Raw genomic sequence first — 20116 nt, forward strand, 5'->3', positions numbered from 1 at the left:
AGTGAACGCAAAGAGGCTGAATGGAGGAAGCTCGTCCTTTATCCTCGCTGCAGATGATCTGTTTAACTATTTTCTCGCTGGTGAAGCATTCAGTTTTTACACTTACAAAGTCTGCCATGTAAATGGCAAATGCGCCATGGCATGATGCAACTGACTCTTAAAGAGAATGGGAGATGAGACTCTGGTTTAATGCACGTTATGCTCAAAAAACAGCCATAACTCATTAAAAGAATAAGCACATCCCTGTTAGACCATGTGCCAGGGTGCAGAGCATATCCTTCCTTAAAATAGCAAAAGTGTATTCGGACACGCCTTTAGTGCTTTTGCACCATTGGCTTTAGAATTTGCGCCTAGATAGTTCAAATAAAGGCCTAGGGGTGTGACGAGATATCGTGTAATGAGATCTCGCACAATTAAATCGGGACAAGATTTCTTGTTTCATGTTGCTGATTAAAAGTGAAAACTGGTGAATTTTTTTTAAATAAATACCAAAAATGGCATAATTTTTTATTATTTCAATTTGTGGAAAGGAGTTCAATTTCTCATGTAAAATTGTACAGGAGAGAAGCTAGTCAGTACAGTTTAAAGCAAAACATTTTGCAGTGTTTGCATGTTCTTTACTACACAGAATCTGATAAAAGTAAAATAACATTACAAGTTATTTTCAAAAAGCACCTAAATTGTTTTGCATTTTGTGATTTTTTTTTTATTTATTTATTTTTTATTTTTTAGTTTAATCAAAATCTATTTTCCATTAATATTAGCAAATATTTTTTTAATATTTAAAATTATATAAAAAGATTATTTTCCATTCTTGTATATTAACAAAATATTCAGCAGTGTTGCATGTTCTTTACTGCATTGAATTCATTTAAATAGAAGTAAAATAAATTCAACACAAGATTTAAAACAACTATATATATATACACCATTGAAGATTTTTTTTAAATCTCGTCTCATTCTTGTGGAGTAAGCGTCTCGTCACACCCCTATAAATTTGTATGTGATCCCATAGTTAAAGTAAAATAAAATAAAGCATCATTTTAAACAACATTTCTATTTTTATGTAGTGATAAATAGTGTATTCTAATGACAAAAAAATCACCTGAGGTAGTCACTAAGGTTTTCTGAGTGGTTGCTAGGTAGCAACTCTCTGATCCAAGTCAAAAAGTCACCCGCTTAATATGTCAGCTGAAAATGAAAATTCAGATAAAAGTAATACCAAGCGTGCTGATTTGACGCATTGCTTATGGTCTAGGGATTTGTTATGGAAACATTTTTGCCAATGTCACCACAGTAAGCTTTGCGCTGAATTTTATTGGCATATAGGTGTTCAATAAAACAAGAGACAGAAGTATAGTGCTGAATTGCTCCAGCAGCTCAGCCAGCTGTGTTCAGACAACCACAGAGAGTTAGTATGCATGTATGCTGCAGATTTCCAGCAGAAAGCCACTGATTCAGCTGACAGGTGCAGACAGAGAGCTATTTTCTACTCAGGCATTTGCTCACAAAAACAAGCCCGGAGAACCAGGCAGTGCAATACCAAATTGCTGCAATTTTTGCCATTAGGCTACATAAGTACAAAGCTGCATAAAGCATCTTCCAATCGCACTTGAAGAGATTTTTTTTAAATCATTCTCTCAATGGTAATGACATTGTAAGACATTGCATTCTGCTGGAATGCCTTCCTAGAGCTGTCATTGAATGGATTTTGTTGTTTTTCTTCTTTAAACATGTCTTTGTTTCAAGACTTCTTACAGTAGGCTTCTCAACAGTCTTTCAACATGCTGTCAAGAACACATTTGCAAAATGTTTTTGATCTTTCAAACTGACATCATGGCCTCCCCGTAGTCAGAAAATAGCTCAGCCTTGAATATTGTGCATCACACTCCACTTTAAGAGAACATAGGCTGAGTGATGGAGCCGTAATGAGTGATTAAAGGCATCAATGTTCAGTTTTAATCAATGATATGATGAGTACAGCGTGGACGGGCCTCCTCCATTATAATTGGTGGATCGCCCAAGAGTAAATCTTCATCCCCCAGTGCGGAGTTCAGTTCTGAGTTCACAAAGTTGGGGATGTTAAAATGTGCCAGGAGTGCTGCCTCCCGTTCTGCCCTGCTCTCAAGAACCATGTTTTGGACGACTAGGCCAACCTCTTCCACTTGGCCTCTGGAGTTGCCAATGCCTGATCGTCCATGGGTGAGAGCGCCAGCATCAGTGGCGGCTCTGCCTCCTTCTCGCTCTTCTTCATTAATGTAGCAGTGAAAAAGAGAGCGCGACTCCTCCAGCAGTGGGCGAGAGAGGCCCGTTCGGCCATCTGTTTCACGTTGGCGGCCTAAACCGTCAGCACAGCTGGTCAGGCGCATCCGCTTCTCGTAAGGCTCGGCTGCCCTGAGGGATTAAAACAGGGATATTGAACTTCAATGCTGTGTTCCAATTCACTTACTTATAAAAGGCCATAGAAACATGTAGTTGTTGGTGAAGGAAATGTGCATGCTTTTGTGTGTGTAACAGAAGCTTTGGGACAAATTACTTTGTCATTAATGGAGTGTTCAGTTGCTTAGTTCATGCACTGTCAGTCATTCTCTCACATTCTTAACCCTTGTGTACTGTTGTGGATGTTTTTATCCACTCTGAGGTGATTTTGTGGCTTAATTTGGCCATAAGTTTTTTTTTTCTGTTTTTAAGCAAATGAAATGAATTTTGGCGACAACTTATTTTGACATATTTTGGAAAAATAAATTAGACTTTTTTTTTTGTTTTGTTTTAATACACTCTGGGCAAATTTACTACCCTTTCATTACGATTGTGGCTTTTTTTTTTTTTTTTTTTGGCCCATTGACTTTCATTAAAACTCCTTTTTTTTTTTTTTTTACTTTTTATCATCAATTACAATGCAAAAAAGATTAAAAGTTTTTTTTATAGAACATAGTGTATGCCTGTGTGTGTGTGTGTGTGTGTGAGAGAGAGAGAGAGTTTGAGGCTACATTCACACTGTGAGGCTTAGTGCTCAGTTTTTTTTTCTCAGATCCAATTTTTTTGCAGAGCTGTTCATATTGTTATAAATGTGGCTAATATATTTTATAAAAGTACAATTACAAACAGCACAAAATGTACAGTTATGCACACAATGTGCATACTGTATGAAGTAAGCACGTTGTGGTTAGAAAGATTATGCTTAATATGATTATTGCCCTTTTCACAGACAGCCATGTTGTATTTCATAAACTGTAAAGGGTTGTCCTGCTACAACTAATGTGTATTTAGGCATTTAATAAGTCACTTGTGATTGAAAACTCTGATCATGTTTGATTTATGACAACTGCGCTGTGCGTCTCTCTAACCACCGGTGTAGTGAACTCATCAAGGGTTAATGAGCAGCCGCAGACTGAACTGTAAAGGCGGAGTTGGTTTATATCTGTTTGCAGTGTTTCTTTATTTTACTTCGCTATAAACAACAGGCACAAGCAGAAGGGGGTTTGGGTGATTGAGCACTTTTTTTCTCCTCCCTTTAAAGGAAAGTGCACACTGAAATGAATCCTTTGCGCACAGATCCCCTATCCGCAACATCCCCCGATGCTCTTCAGCTTTGCGATTAACCTATGCCTCAATTGTTAACCAGATTGCTTAACAAGCACCAGTTTTGTCTTATTTTATTTTATTTTTTTCAAAATGAACAACCAACTTTCTGTGGTAAAGTAATTGCCCTGTGTGCCGTTTTACTATTCTGCTGAGGAGTAGACTATGTTTGCAGCACAGAATGATGACGCATCTTCATTGAAGATTATGTAAAAGTCACATGAAATCCTACATAACTGTTCTCGCTGCGGGACCAAGGGGGGCCAAGTCAGAGCACTCACTCTGGTCCCCTGGGCTCTGCGATTGTGTGGGGAAATTCCAAATTGAACCAAAAACAAAACGATTACAATTGTCTTAAGATTGGCAATAAAAATTCAGGACACTGCAACCTGAATTGCAATACATACGAAAGTGGCACAGATCTTTAATAAAAAGATCAGATTTCATGCAGTTCGGGCTGTTCACACAGTCAAAACAAAAACAGATCTGAGTCATGTGTGGGCAAAAAAATCAGATTTGAGCCACATTTGCCTGCAGTGTGAATGTAGCCTAAGAGACCTTGGCACACTTACCTTGAAATATTAAAGAAAATCAAAAAAAAGCACCACAGCTCTCAGAACATAGTATACATTTAAGTGTACTTATGCACACACACACACACACACACTATAATTTTCCTGTTTTACTCCTTATAACACCATATAAAAGCCAGAAATGTTTTTGTTTATTGTCACATCATCAGCAACCTGTGTACTATGATGGGTGAAAATCTTAGGTGCTGGCTCCAGGCAGTGCGAAATACAATGACAGTGCAAAATACAAGAACATACTCCAAAATAAAAAAAAAAAAATAATTATATATATATATATATATATATATATATATATATATATATATATATATATATATATATATATATATACATACAAAACAATACAATAAGCAATGTTGACAGTAATATGTAAGAGACAGTAAATACGTGAAAGAAAATAAATGCATTTAAAAAAAAACAATACTGAAGTGTAGGCACAGATAGACAAGTACACAGTCAAAAAGGTGCACACATTGTTTGACTGTTAGTGGAAAGTTATTGAAGGCAATATTGTTTTAGGCCTATCTGAAGGGTTAATGGTGACAACTAATGATCAACAGTAAAAATTACAAACTTGACCTTTTCTCAACAGGAAAAACCATCAAGAATGCATGCTTATTTGCTGTCATGGCTTTGCAATGAAAAACTTGTTATAATGAAAGTCAATTGGGGCAAAAAACTGAACATAACGAAAGGGTAGTCAATTTGAACAATACACTAGGGTTAACATTTCTCTTATAAATAATTTCTTATCATTTTGGAGATTTGGCTCCAATAGTAAAGAGTAAAAATGACAAATTTGACCTCTTCCCAAGTTCCCAACAGGAAAATCCACCAACAATCAAGAATGTAGGATTATATGCTGTCATGGCTTTGCAATCAAAAATGTAGTTATAATGGAAGTCAATGGGGCAAAAACAGCCACGAACAAAACGAAATAGTAGCCAATTTGAACAGCACACAAGGGTTAACATTTTTTTTTATAATTAATTTCTTAGCACATCGTAAATGAGGCTGTATATTAGTCTGCTATTTGTATGTTATTGTTGCAGAGAAATTGCTGCATGTTTGCATAATTGTGCATTTAAAAGCACAATTTTTAGTTTAACACTTTAGTAAGTTTTTTTTTTTTTTTTTTTTAATAGTACTTTAATATTGTACTTCCAATGTCACATCCAGTGTGCATTGTGTTTTGGGCAATATTAGCCATTAGAATGTGCACAGCTCTCCACTTTGAATAGATTTTTTTAATGGTTTGACCTTTGGAATGCTCACTTAAACACACTACGGTTTGGGGCATACTAATTCTTTTTTTGAATGCTATATAGGACTGATAGTATGTGAATTGTCATGCAGCACAAGCCTCACAAGCAGGTTTATTCCCCTTTTTTAAACATCCAAGGATGCATGTGAAGCGTGGGTGCACCCTCATCTTAATTCTATCACCAATCTGTGTGTTTGTGTGAGCACGTATTCCTCTTTTCAACGATCTGCAAGAGGTTTCTGCTATGCGGTGTTAATGGATGACTCACATCTACAGAGCAGTTTAATTAAAAGCGCACTAAACAGACTGTCGGTCCGGCCCCTCAGCTTCCTCACTGCTCTGTTTGAAAAGAGTCTGGGGACTAATAGTGCTTGACTATTATAACTGAGTGTAATTATATGCAATAAACAATAAACGCCCTTTAAATTATTTCTCCAATAGATTTTAATGTAGAAAAAGGGCATTATTGGGCATGAATTAGCTTTTAGGTGATTTTTGGTTAGCTGATAGAGAATTTAGATAAACTGAGTTTGTTTATATGTGTGTGTGTTTGATTCATTTTAATATTTATATATATTTATTAAAAAACCTTTTCATATCTTAGCATGCTGAAGTATTTTATCCTTGTGCAAAAAGCACATCAAACAGTAATGGACTTGAAGTCTGAGTGAAGCAGCTTCTCAAAGAGCTTCTCTGTAGTTTCCTTCCACCTATTTTATGCATTTTGTTTTGGAATATCACATAAAAAAAGCTTTTTTGTTGGACATGCATTTTAAAATGTGCATAAATATGTATGCACACAACTGAGGAGGATCTACTTATGAAATAAAATGTGCATAAACTGTGATGGAAACACATTTATGGAATGAATTTAAGCATGAAAAAGTAAAAAAAAGTCATGTGATTCTGTTTCACATGTGATGATAGGAATGGGTGCGGTGGGATGGCATTGTTGGATGTTCTAAAATGTCTTGGTCATTCTAAGAACCCTTAGCCAATGTCCTTCAGCAGGGTGATTTGGTATTATTCCCTTCTAGAGCTGTCTTAAACGGTTGCACACCCAAAGAAGGGTCTCGCACCTCCAAATGATATTTATTTGCTGTTCATTGCTTTTCATCTTTGTCTTCTGAGGCGCAATTTATTATATAAGAAAACTTTAGAGATTACATTTTTATAGTATTTTGGGGACTAATATAAAATATTATGTTTGTCATCAAACTGGGGAAGGACTAAACCCTAAGTGAGTGTAGAAATTGGGGAAAGCTGGGGGTGAAGTGTCACAATTTGGTGGTGTTTTCTGACTGAGAGCGAGCGTTATTGTCAGATGTGTTTACATGTAAACCCTGGATGACAAAACCTATATTGCACAGGAATATTTGTGCCAATTGCCAAAAATACATTGTATGGGTCAAAAAAATTACAGTTTTATTTTATACCAAAAATAATTATAATATTAAGATCATGTTCCAACATGAACATCTATCAAAATCAACTCAATTTATGAGTTTTGAGTGTTGTGATCCCTTTAGATTCTAGGTTTTCAAATTCACTTATTGGCCACTTTATTAGGTACAACTGTCCTACTGCTCGTTTACGCAAATATCTAATCAGCCAATCACATGGCAGCAACTCAATGCATTTAGGCATGTAGACATGGTCAAGACGATCTGCTGCAGTTCAAACTGAGCATCAGAATGGGGAAGAAAGGTGATTTAAGTGACTTAAAATGTGGCCTGGTTGTTGGTGTCACATTCTAATGGGATTTTCATGCACAACCATCTCTAGTTTTTACAGAGAATGGTAAGAGAGAAAATATCCAGTAAGCGGCCGTTATGTGGGTGCAAATGCCTTGTTGATGCCAGAGGTCAGAGGAGAATGGCCAGACTGGTTCGAGCTCAAAGAAAGGCAACAGTAACTTAAACAACCACTCGTCCAACCTTGAGGCGTATGGACTACAGCAGCAGAAGACCACACCAGGTGCCACTTCTGTCAGCTAAGAACAGGTAACTGAGGCTACTGTTTGCACAGGCTCACCAAAATTGGGCAATAGAAGATGGGAATAATGTTGCCTGGCCTGATGAGTCTCGACTTCTGCTGATACATTTGGATGATAATGTCAGAATTTAGCATCAACAACATGAAAGCATGGACCCATTCTGCCTTTTATCAATGGTTCAGGCTGGTGGTGGTGGCGTAATGGTGTAATAATGGATATTTTCTTGGCACACTTTGGGCCCATTAGTGCCAATTGAGCATTGTGTCAACACCACATCCTACCTAAGTATTGTTGCTGACCAGGTCCATCTCTTTATGACCACAGTGGACCCATCTTCTGATGACTACTTCCAGCAGGATAACGCACCATGTCAGGAAGCGCGAATCATCTCAGACTGGTTTCTTGAACATGACAATGAGTTTACTGTACTCAACTGGCCTCCACAATCACCAGACCTCAATCCTATAGAGCAGTTTTGGGATGTGGTGGAACGGGAGATTCACATCATAGATATGCAAACGATAAGTCTGCTCAAATTGCATGATGCAAATGTCAACATGAACCTAAACTCTTATATAATTATTAATAATATTTATTAATATAATTATTAATAATATTTAAATATTTCCAGTACTCCGAAGGCTATGGGAATCCAACCTGGTACTAGTAAGGTGTACCTAATAAAGTGGCCGGTGAGTGTAGTTGTGTCTTGGACAGATATCTGTTATACATTAAAGGAAAGCTTATTTATTTAGCTTTTAGATTGTTTAAATCTCAATTATATTAAAAAAATGCACATGTTTTCATGACAGTAGCTTCCACAGTCCAACAGAATGACAGTGACTGGACAAAACACAGATTATAACAAGTAAATGCAGCAGGAGCTGATCTGTAATGTGAGGGGATGTAGATGTTTATCAGAAGCTCTTTCTGCAACATGCACTTCATTTCCAGCATCCGTTACCAGAGGTGTGGACTCGAGTCATGTGACTTGGACTCGAGTCAGACTCGAGTCATGAATTTGATGACTTTAGACTCGACTTGACAAAATATAAAAAGACTTGCAACTCGACTTGGACTTGAACATAAATGACTTGGACTTTGACTAGGACTTGCCCCTATTGACTTGTAAAGACTTGCTGCTTCCCATGAAAAGCCCAACGATAAAAAAGTATGTTGACATGGACCGCTCTCTCTCTCTCCCCGTTTATGTGTGCGTGTGTGTGACAGCATGCGCGCGCGTGTGTGAGCATGCGCGCTTTCGGCATGACGTCCAATCGAAGCACGGTAGATTGTTTTGATTCGACAGTATCCAACGTGACTACTATGAGGCGCCGGAGTGGACAAAAGTCAAGCGAACGCAGAGAGAATTTGAATTTGAACTTGAGATCGAGCCAATACTCGCGTGCCAATACTCGCTCTCTCTCTCTCTCTCTCTCTCTCTCTCACATACAACATACACCTCTCTCTCTCTCTCTCTCTCTCTCTCTCGTGCATTCAGTCTCTTTGCGTTCGCTTGACTTTTGTTTACGATGGCGTCTCATACCTTTAGTGCTTTTGCTCTCACGGGATCCTCCTGTTAAACTGATCCTTCGCTAAGCCACGCCCAAAAACCGCCACCCACCAATCGCGGCTTACCAATCGTAGCTACGGGCAGAGGCTCTGTCAAGCTTTCGAGCGAGGGAAACAAGCCAAATCGTTGCGCAATTGGATTGTGAAAATCTGACACCCGCTATCCTAAAAGTTTGGACTGGGTGGTGGGATTTTTTTCCTTTTCAAAACCAAAGCCCAAGAGGAGAAATGCCAGCGTGGATCAAGCTGTGTGAGGGGCGGTAAAGGAGATAAGCTAAGTTGGTTTTGTTTTCGATATTCACATTCAATGATAGGTGGCAATAACTCACACTCCTCTTATCCTAAACAGATGTAAACTGTGTTTCTTTAAAAAAAAAAAAATTAAAAAAAACAAAGCAGGTTATGCTTCCCAGCGGTCTTTTTCTTTTTTTCCACTCGATATTATGAGCCAGGGCTCGACAATAAGGACTGCCCGATGGCCCGGGGCCAGCGTGCGAGACACTCGGGCCAGTGTACAAAATGTTACTGGCTCGATCGGGCCAGCTGCTGCCTTTTTGCCTGCCAGATCGAGCCAGAGCTGCGTGCTGCGACTGTCTGTCAATTGTGTGCAAATACAATCTTACGGTGCTTTCACACATAGACGTTTGTTTCGGAATCTGTCTCGTTTCACCCGTTAGCGCGTTTTTTTAGCATATATCCAGCAGTTGCGCTCGCTTCCGCGCCAAATCAATCAGTCCAAGATCGCCTGAATGAGACGCGGTCTCTGTCCTATTGAGCGTATCGATTGTAGCGAGAAAACAAAACAATGCAACAAACTAACGACCCAGGCTATATCACAGTGTATCATGATCCTGTAATAGCCATATATACGGCTATATGAAGAGGTAATGATGAGCAGGGCGAGATGTCATTCTTACCGGTAAATGCGAAAGTGAAAGCATGCTGAAATATTACCGAGAGCTGTTTGTCCAGCCTGATCTCGGTTTATCCGTCAGGAAAATTGACCGAAATTACTATCTGTTAATTTTTCCATATTTTAATCGTATAATATGTTGTATTAGGCCTGTTGTTTTGTTCATATCCGCACTGACAGCTCGAAAGAAAGATTTACATTGATCTGATGCAGTCTCGGTTCATCTGCTATGTCTCTATAATTTAAGCCTAAAATACAGAATTATAGTCAACGTTTCTTTAATAGATTGATTAATTCAATTGATCGATTTCTACAAAACCTGACAATTGAAATGAGGCTCTGTATATATGAGAAAGTCTGACCTCGATTTGTATTTGGTGACGATGTCTGTGGGTTGTTAAAATTAAAGTGCACATTTTCACTTATAAAATATTCTATACACAATACACAAAAGTTTGGGGTCAGTGTGATTAAATATGTTAAAACAAGCTTCTTCTGCTCACCAGGGCTGCAATTATTTCATCATAAATACAAATTGTGAAATGTTGCACTATAAAATAACTGTTCAAAAGTAGTTTATCATTTAATTTATTCATTTATTCCAGTGATTTTAAAGATGAGATTTCAGCTTCATTACTCCAGTCACATGATCCTTCAGAAATCACTAATATTAATTATTATTATATTTATTAATGGTAATAGTTATAAAATCAATAATGTCTGGAGTAATTATTTTATTTGAAACTAAATACAATAACAAAGCAGTTATTTAAAATTTTAATAAATATTTAACAATTACACCTTTTTTACATTTATAAATATAGCCTTGATGAACTGAATAGTTTTCCTTAAACATTTTAAAAATTACCGTAAATATATATACAGATTTATTAGCCCCCTTTTGTTTTTTGTTTTTTCTTTTTAAAATATTTCCTAAATGATGTTTAACAAAGCTAAGAAATGTTGATATTTTGTCTGATAATATTTTTTCCTCTGAACAAAATCTTATTTGTTTTATTTTGGCTAGAATAAAAACATTTTTTTTACCATTTTAAGGTAAAATTTATTAGCCTCTTAAGCTAATTGTTTTTCAGACTGTCTACAGAACAAACCATCATTATACAATAACTAGCCTAATTACCTTAACCTGCCTAGTTAACCTAATTACCCTAGTTAAGCCTTTAAATGTCACTTTAAGCTGTATAGAAGTGTCTTGAAGAATATCTAGTAAAATATTATTTACAGTCAACATGACAAAGATAAAATAAATCAGTTATTAGAGATGAGTTATTAAAACTATTATGTTTAGAAATGTGCTGAGAAAATCTGTTCTCTGTTAAATAGAAATTGGGGAAAAAAATAAACAGGGGTGCTAATAATTTAGGGGGACTAATAATTCTGAAATCAACTGTGTGTGTGTGTGTGTGTGTGTGTGTATACACACACACACACACACACACACACACACGCACATTCAAATAGCGATTAACTTCTTTTTTTTTTTTTTGGTGGGGCCAGTGAAAATTTGGGCTGGGCAAGTAAAAATCAGAACCACTGGCCCGATCGGGCCAGTAGAAAAAATCCTTAGCGTTGAACCCTGTGAGCACTGCTTAGTTTAAACCCTCGCTATTGTAACGCATATAAATACATACACTAATATTTGCTGGTAGGAAAAATCTATTTGTTCACTTCTGTTATTTACACTTTAATGTGCATTTCAATTTTTTTCTTCCACTTAACTGCAAATTTGAATAAAAACTGGATAAAGAGCACACAAACATGCTGACAGTAATAGGTACTGTACACTGTTATGGGTCAATGATGCTAATATTCGGCACAAATCCATCAGTTTCTTAGGTTATTAGATTATTTTATAATTTCACCTCTCCTGCTGTGCATGAACTATGCTGTTGAATGTTCAGCGTATGAGGTGGCTAGGCTAACCTTGCTTCAATTTTGATAAAATTATTTTCTAATCAGTTGCTATTATGTTGTGAATATACCCCTGTAATGTATACTGCAGTCCTCTTTTGTCTGGCTTTCTCAGATATCTCACCTGTTTGACAAAAATGACTAATTAAATCCTTGGGAATGTCTGACACCAGCGCATACACACTGTAATAGATGTGCCAGGCATGAAAGCTTGACAGGCGTAGCAACAGTAACTAAGGAGGGCGAGGCTTAGCGAAGGGTTATTCCAAGAATGTTGATATGGTTTCTTTCTTGCTTTACTATTTATTAACAATACACAAAAAACTAAAAGGCTAGGGTAAATTCTTTAATAAATTCTAGTGTTTTTGAGTATTATACTTGTTGTATACTTGTATTATACTTATGTTTTAGGCTAGTATTATTTACGACTTGTTAATTAATGCTTCATAATACAGTAGTATTACCAATAGTGAACAGATAAAATAATACAAAGTGTAGTTTTAACTACAGTAAAGTGTAGTGATTTGTAGTATAAAATACCCTATATTGTAAAATAATACAGCACTGGGTAATTTGTTTATATTACACTTGTGTTACCATAGCAACTATGGTATTACCACAACTGATCAATTGAAGTTCTTTACTGTAGTAGGCTACTGTTCAAAACACAGTACATGCCAATATACGTGTTCAGGGGCCCTGTGGAACAGCTTTCCTCAAAATGAAGAGGATGACATGGAAAATGTCCTCCACAATCTCATCAGTAAAGTGGAAGCCAGCAGACACTAGTTTACTTTATTTTAGCTGCCATGATAAAATGAGATTGATAGTGAGATTTATTTGAAGAGTGAATAGTACAGTAGGCTATAATACCTTATCAAGTGTTTCCTTATTTTTATCACAGTTACATTTCTGCTTGCATTAGTTTTTGTTTAAATGCTTTTAAAATAAAATGTATTCTTTACATCCAACATCTATTCCAGAGGTGCCTTATAGTGGTGTAAACCCCTTTACAAGGGGTGTTACCCCTGTGTAAACTCTAGCCACCCCTGTGGCCAACCCGATATGATTTTGCTGTTGACATTATTTATTTAAATCTACTTACATAAATGCAATACAATGCAATATTTCAATAAATAAATAGCAGCCACTAAATTATTGTGGATTGATTGGTGCCACTGACGTAGCTGGCCTCTTCTGGCCCCCCTTAAGCAAATTTTCAGGGGGGCACCACTGGTCTATTCTCTGTCTTTAAGTGTTTGAAACTGAAAATATCTCATCATATAAAACAACCAAAAATGTTATGGTTTATTAGATTAAACATTTAATATGTAAGTCTATTTTAGTATTTTGGTTATTGTTATTAAACAGTGCAGCAATATGAATCATATCAAAAAGCATGAAAGGAAGAGGGAACACGACACAAATTGTGAGTTTGCATATAATCTCTGAAAGCGCTCAAGAAAATTTGTGTGTGAGCAGTGCATATTTGAGAGCGAGAGAAAATTTGAGAACTCGCAATCAGTTTTGTCCACAAAAAGAGGAAATCCGTGCACGAGCATCACACAAGGTAGAGAGCAAAGCTCTTCAACGTTATGTGAAGAAAACAACGTTATTGTTTGTATGAAGTAGCCTACTTCATTAACAATATGTGCTACTATTTTACATTGCTGCTAGACAGATTTGCAACTCCATATCTTTAGCACACACGAGATTCAATTGACAAAATTCCAATTTCACTCAATTTAACTTTGCAGCATATACAGAAGTTGGTCTACTGCTACCACATTGAGGTTATGTAATTTTGGTTAATCACAAGTTGATCACCGAAGACATAACATAGCACAACTAAACTTAATGAATTAGACAGCAGTAGACCTGCAATTTCTGTGTGATGTGAGGCAAAATGGAGTCTTTTTTTGGTGGAACTCGTTCTTGTGCATTATGCTGTGGAGACGAGACGCAGCACTGTTCAGTACTTTTTCAGAAACTTGCATTTGTATTTTTATATATCTAAGCAATGTTCTTTCATAAAAAAGGTTTGTTTAATTAATACAGATCTTACAACCATACCTAATCTGTATATATTTTATTTTTCTGTTAAAAAGACTCGAAAAGACTCGAAAATCAAACTGCAGGACTTTGGACTTGACTTGAGACTTGTTGCCTTTGACTCGGGACTTGACTCGGGACTTGCCTGTCTTGACTCGGGACTTGACTCGGGACTTGAGGGCAATGAATTGAGACTTACTTGTGACTTGCCAAACAATGACTTGGTCCCACCTCTGTCCGTTACCCAATCAGCCAGAATTTTCATGCAGGTCAACGAGCCCCTGTCAAACAGCAAACCCGGTAAATCAGTACAGAGAATCTGAGAAACGCTAAGCAGGGTTGAGTCTGGTCAATACCTGGATGAGAGACCACCTGGGAAAACTAGGCTGCTGTTAGAAGTGTTGCCCGTTGGATTTTGTGCTGCACTGAAAAAAAAACTAATTTGCTTCTAAATAGATTGCGGTTCGCCACCAGGACACACAGACAGAGATAATTGCTAAGTCTGTGTGTGTGTACATGCATAATGGTGCATTTGTGGATGTTAATAAACATGGATCGAATGAGAGAATAGATTTGATTAAAACTGCATGAGCTAAAACGGTTCTATACTGTATGTATCAAGGTTACAGTTGTCAGATTCATGCTAATTGGGTCGAGTTTCAGAACACTGTCCGTTTAATCAAAGTTTGCTGAAAAGAATCTTTGTTGGTCTGAGAAAGCGTTACAACACTGGCCTAGCACTGAGCTAATGAGACAGGGAGGCCGCAAACACACGCTCACACACAGAGCTCTCCAAAGCAAAGGATAATGAGGCTACAATGTGGCCAAAGCGCAGGCAGTGGGAAACAGAAAAGCTGACTCGGTTTAGTATGTCGTGCTTGTGGTGCAGATGTGAGAGAGAGAAATGACTCCATCGGGAGTTTACTCTGCCTCTGCTTCTGTTTGTTCTGTTCCGTCCTCGCAACCAAGCCTGACACACAAAGCTTACAGTTTATTGTGGGGGAAAGAAATACTTACTCCGGGTGTGGGGCTCCTGTTTTGGTCAGCAGAGTCAAAACAAAAAACATAAAGATAACAAAAACTGCAAGACCCACCCAGAAGCCGATCACAATGGAATCTGCAGGAGGAAAGAAATGGAGAAATGCTAATACATGCTGACATTTGTACTTCAGACCTTTTCTGTTTGCTGCCTTTAGTAGTAGCATTGCTCCCAAAATTACTTTAAAGCAATTTAAAATTAATATTTCTATTAGTAAATTTAGATTTTTAAATTGATAAACCCCAAATTACTTTTAAAGAGATTAAACAATTATATTAAATTATTAATAGTAATATTGGATCCCTATAATTATGTAATTATTATTATTTAAATAATAAAAATTATAAAATGTACTCAAAATTCTGTAATTACTTATAGCAGAATCAATAATTACAATTATGATGTAATTATGTATACTAGGGCTGCACAATATATCGTTTCAGCATGGCTATCACAATTTAAAGTATATGCGAAGTTGAGATTGTATTACAATTCATCATTTGCATGCGTTTTTGATGTCTGTGATTGTACATTGCATCTGGAAAGTATTCATATATAGCGCTTCACTTTTACCACATTTTTTTATGCTATAGCCTTATTCTAAAATGGAGTCAATTCACGTATTTCCTCAGAATTCTACACACAATCCCCCATAATGACAACGTGAAAAAAAGATTTTTTGAAATTGTTGCAAATTTATTAAAAATAAAAAACCTGAAAAAGCACATGTACATAAGTATTCACAGCCTTTGCAGTGAAGCTCTAATTTGAGCTCTGGCACATTCTGTTTCCACTGATCATTCTTGAGATGTTTCAGCAGGAGTTCACCTGTGTTTAATTGGAGTTCACCTGTGGTAAATTCGGTTGACTGGACATCTTGAAAAGGCATACACCTGTCTTTATAAAGTCCCAGGGTTGACAGTGCATGTCAAATCGCAAACCAAGCATGAAGACAAAGGAATTGTCTCTAGACCTCTGAGATAAGATTGTTTCGAGGCACAAGGCTGGGGAAGGTTACAGAAAAATTTCTGCTGCTCTGAAAGTTCCAATGAGCACAATGGCATCCATCATCCGTAAGTGAAAGATGTTTGGAGTCACCAGAATATTTTTCAGCAGCAGGAACTGGAAGACTAGTCAGGATAGAGGAAAAGATGAATGCAGCAATGTAGAGAGACATCCTGAATGAAAACCTGCTTTAGAGTTCTCTTGACCTCAGACTGGGGAGACATTTCTTCATCTAGCAGGACAATGACCCAAAGCACACTGCCAAAATATCAATGGAGTGGCACAACAACAACTCTGAATGTGCTTTAGTGGCCCAGCCAGAGCCCAGACCCAAATCCTATTGAACATCTCTAGTGTAATCTGAAAATGGCTGTACACATCGCAGCTTCCCATCCAACCTGATAGAGCTTGAGAGGTCCTGCAAAGAGGAATGGGCAAACATTCCCAAAGACAGGTGTGCCAAGCTTGTGGCATCATATTCAAAAAGAGTTGAGGCTGTAATTGCTGCCAAATGTGCATCAACAAAGTATTGAGCAAAGGCTGTGATTACTGATGTCCATGTGATTTTTCTGTTTTTTTATTTTTAATAAATTTGCAACAATTTCAAAAAATCTTTTTTTCACATTGTCATCATGGGGTATTGTGTGAAGATAAATTAATTTAATCCATTTTGTAAATGAATTTAATCCATTTGGAATAAAATTGTAACATAAAAGATGTGGAAAAGGTGAAGCACCATGGATACTTTCCGGAAGCACTGTATACATTTTTTTCTTGCTTTTTACTATTTTTGAAAATTATATTTAATATTTTTCCCTAACATATAAATTTGGGCTATTCATTTTTTAACCATTATCGTAAGTTATTTTGTTAGATTAGCTCCAGGGTGTTTTTAAGGTCAAAATGATTAGCCCCTTTAAGCTATTTTTTATTTCAATATTCTACAGAACAAACCATCATTATACAATAACTTGCCTAATTACCCCTACCTGCCTAGTTAACCCAATTAACCTAGTTAAGCCATTAAATGTATGGTTTAAAGCCATTAAAGTGTCTTGAAAAATATCTAGTCAATAGTATGTACTGTCATCATGGCAAAGATAAAATAAAACAGTTATTAAAACTATTATGATTAGAAATGTGTTGTAAAAATTTTCTCTCTGTAAAACAGAAATTGGGGGAAAAAATAAACGGGGGGCTAATAATTCAGGGGGTTTAATAATTCTCTCCTCAACTGTATGATGGATATACTGTCCTGTCAAGCCCAAAATTATTCATACCCCAGGGTGTATATACACACAACATATTCAATACATTATTTTAATTTGCAAGATTAGAAAGATATCCTGCAAATAATAACATAACCTATATTCAAATATGATATGTAGTTTACATACATTTACAAAACATTTTTATATCTATAAACTTTTATTGTATTGATTACCCATTAAACACAGATCTATCTCTAAACATGCATTTTGTAGGTCTCAGTCACCAAAAAGATTGAGAAAACACAGCAAGCTCTAATAAAGCCCACTTAATGCAGCAGCAAAAAATAAAAATAAAAAATAGAAGACTTACATCGGTGTGCTTTTAGTCCTTCAAATGACACAGGCTCTTCATCGTCGTAGTATTCGTAGCTCCATTCATAATTGTGATTTGGGACACTGGTGCTGTTTGAAAGCTGGAACCTCGGCATCTTCAATCAAAGCTGATATTAGCCTCGCGCACTGGGAACAAACATCACAGCTCCGTGGCGCGCAGCAGTCAGTGTGCGCTTCACAATCATCTGCTGCATCCAGAGCTGAGAACACCAGCAGCTCTTTAACACTGATTTCATCCTTTATCCAGCGAGCATCTGAGCTAAAGGCGGTGTGTGTTGTGTGTGTGTGTGTGTGTGTGGTCTGTGTCTGTGCTCGTGAGCTCGTGCGGTCTCCACTGAATCTCCTCATCTGAATATACGATGAGATCACGCCTCTCATCCATCAACGCGCGCATGAATGGAGAGATTTCACACACCTCAGGGGGCATCCGAGAGCCGTTCTGTATTTTTTTTTTCTTCAACTATTTTTATGAAAAAGGCTGTGGTGTAGAAATTACTGAATTACTGTGTTCGACAAATCACACTGAATTACTTCCGGCACTGTTTCTTTTTAACCATTTTTTCAACCATAACCGTTTGTTATGTTCGTGGCTGTTTTTGCCCCATTGACTTTCATTACAAGGACGTTTATTTATTGCTAAAGCCGTGACAGCATATAATCAGGTATTGGGAAGAGCTCAAATGTGTAATTTTTACTGTTGATCATCAGTTGCAGTGCAAAAAAAGCTTTGATTCTGCCTTCTATGGAGTATAGTGTGTCATTATAATGGAAGTCAGTGGAACAAAAACAGCCACCAACATAATAAAAGGGTAGTAAATTTGCCGAGAGTGTATTGTTTTTTTTAATTATTATTATTACAAAGTATTTTCCTAAAATGTGTGTCAAAATAAGATTTATCACTAAAAATCATTCCATTTAGCTGAAACACAGAGAAAATTGTGGCCAAATTAAGACTCCAAATCACCCCAGAGTGGATGAAAACGCCCCCAACAGCACACAAGATTTAAAAGTTAAACCATTACATCACCACCACCAGCCTGAACCGTTGATACAAGGCAGGATGGATCCATGTTCGTATGTTGTTAAAGCCAAATTCTGACTCTGCCATATGATTGTTGCAGCAGAAATCGAGACTCATCAGACATTTACATTTAGTCATTTAGCAGACGCTTTTATCCAAAGCGACTTACAAATGAGGACAAGGAAGCAATTTACACAACTATTAGAGCAACAATGAATAAGTGCTGTAGGCAAGTTTCAGGTCTGTAAAGTCTAAGAAGGAAAGCATTAGTAATTTTTTATTATAATTTTTTTATTATTATGTTTTTTGTAGTTAGTGGAGGAGTCAGAGAGGGAGTTTCATATTAGTAAGGAAAGTGGAAACTAAATAGTTTAGCTTTTTGTCGCTTTTTGTAGACAGCGAGTGACTCTGCCGTTCTGATGCAGTTAGGGAGTTCATTCCACCAACTGGACAGATTGAGCATGAGCGTTTGGAAAAATGTTTTCTTCCTTCTTTGCGATGGAACCACGAGGCGGAGGGCCTATAAATCTGCAGAAGTGAGCGCAGATAAGAAGGGGCGCAGCCAGAAATCGCTTTGTAAGCAAACATCAGTGCTTTGAATTTGATGCGAGCAGCAACTGGCAGCCAGTGTAAACAAATGAGTAACGGTGTGACATGTGCTCTTTTAGGTTCATTAAAGACTACTCATGCTGCTGCATTCTGAAGCATCTGAAGAGGTTTGATAGAGTTAGCTGGGAGCCCAGCTAGAGTTGCAATAGTCCAGCCTGGAAAGAACAAGAGCTTGAACAAGGAGTTGAGCTGCATGTTCAGATAGGAAGGGTCGGATCTTTCTGATGTTGTAGAGTGCAATTCTGCATGATCCAGCAGTTCCAGAGATGTGGTCAGAGAAGTTTAGTTTTTCATCAATCGTCACTCCAAGGCTTTTCACCATTTTGGATGCAGTAATGGTTGCCCCGTCCATCTGGATTGAAAAGTTGTGATGTAAAGTCGGCTTTGCAGAAACTGGCAACGTTGTTCTAATCTTGTTGTCCAATTTTGGTGAGCCTGTACAAATTGTTTCCTGTTCTTAGCTGACAGGAGTGGCACCCGGTGTGGTCTTCTGCTGCTGTAGCCCATCTGCCTCAAGGTTAGACGTGTTTAGAGATGCTCTTCTGCAGATCTCGATTGTAACAAGTGTTATTTGAGTTAATGTTGCCTTTCTATCAGCCGGAACCAGTTTGGCCGTTCTCCTTTGACCTCTGGCATCAACAAGGCACTTGCGCCCACAGAACTGCCACTCACTGGATATTTTCACTTTTTCTGACCATTCTCTGTAAACCCTAGAGATGGTTGTGCATGAAAATGCCAGTAGATTAGCAGTTTTTTTAAATATTCAGACAAGCCTGTCTGGCACCAACAACCATGCCACATTTAAAGTCACTTAAATCTCCTTTCTTCCCCATTCTGATGCTCGGTTTGCAGCAGATCGTATTGACTGCAGCAGATCCTCTTGACCATGTCTACATGCCTAAATGCATTGAGTTGCTGCCATGTGATTGGCTGA

General features: G+C 37.3%; 1 protein-coding gene across 2 annotated transcripts; it reads right to left on the reverse strand.

Annotated features, from left to right (window-relative positions):
• Positions 1-1297: 1297 nt before the first annotated feature.
• On the reverse strand, positions 1298-17929 carry mrap2a (melanocortin 2 receptor accessory protein 2a). 2 transcript variants are annotated; one of them, XM_073924393.1, is made up of 4 exons: positions 17530-17874; positions 14922-15021; positions 14104-14185; positions 1298-2394 (listed from the first exon to the last, which is right to left on the reverse strand). In XM_073924393.1, exons 1-4 carry the CDS (start codon positions 17645-17647, stop codon positions 2347-2349), a joined length of 348 nt encoding a protein of 115 aa, XP_073780494.1. In that variant the 5' UTR covers positions 17648-17874; the 3' UTR covers positions 1298-2346. The 2 variants fall into 2 exon arrangements, with proteins under 2 accessions (XP_073780494.1, NP_001410963.1); NM_001424034.1 differs by lacking the exon at positions 14104-14185 and having other exon boundaries at positions 1303-2394; positions 17530-17929.
• Positions 17930-20116: the final 2187 nt, after the last annotated feature.

This window comes from Danio rerio, chromosome 16 (assembly GCF_049306965.1).
Source record: "Danio rerio strain Tuebingen ecotype United States chromosome 16, GRCz12tu, whole genome shotgun sequence".
Classification (NCBI taxonomy): Eukaryota; Metazoa; Chordata; class Actinopteri; order Cypriniformes; family Danionidae; genus Danio; species Danio rerio.

Coding starts and splice junctions, on each gene's coding strand:
- mrap2a (NM_001424034.1), bottom strand. CDS start 17,647: ATGCCGAGGTTCCAGCTTTCAAACAGCACCAGTGTCCCAAATCACAAT. Junction 15,022..17,529: donor AGGACTAAAAGCACACCGAT/GTAAGTCTTCTA, acceptor TTCCTCCTGCAG/ATTCCATTGTGATCGGCTTC. Junction 2,395..14,921: donor ACAGGAGCCCCACACCCGGA/GTAAGTATTTCT, acceptor TTAATCCCTCAG/GGCAGCCGAGCCTTACGAGA.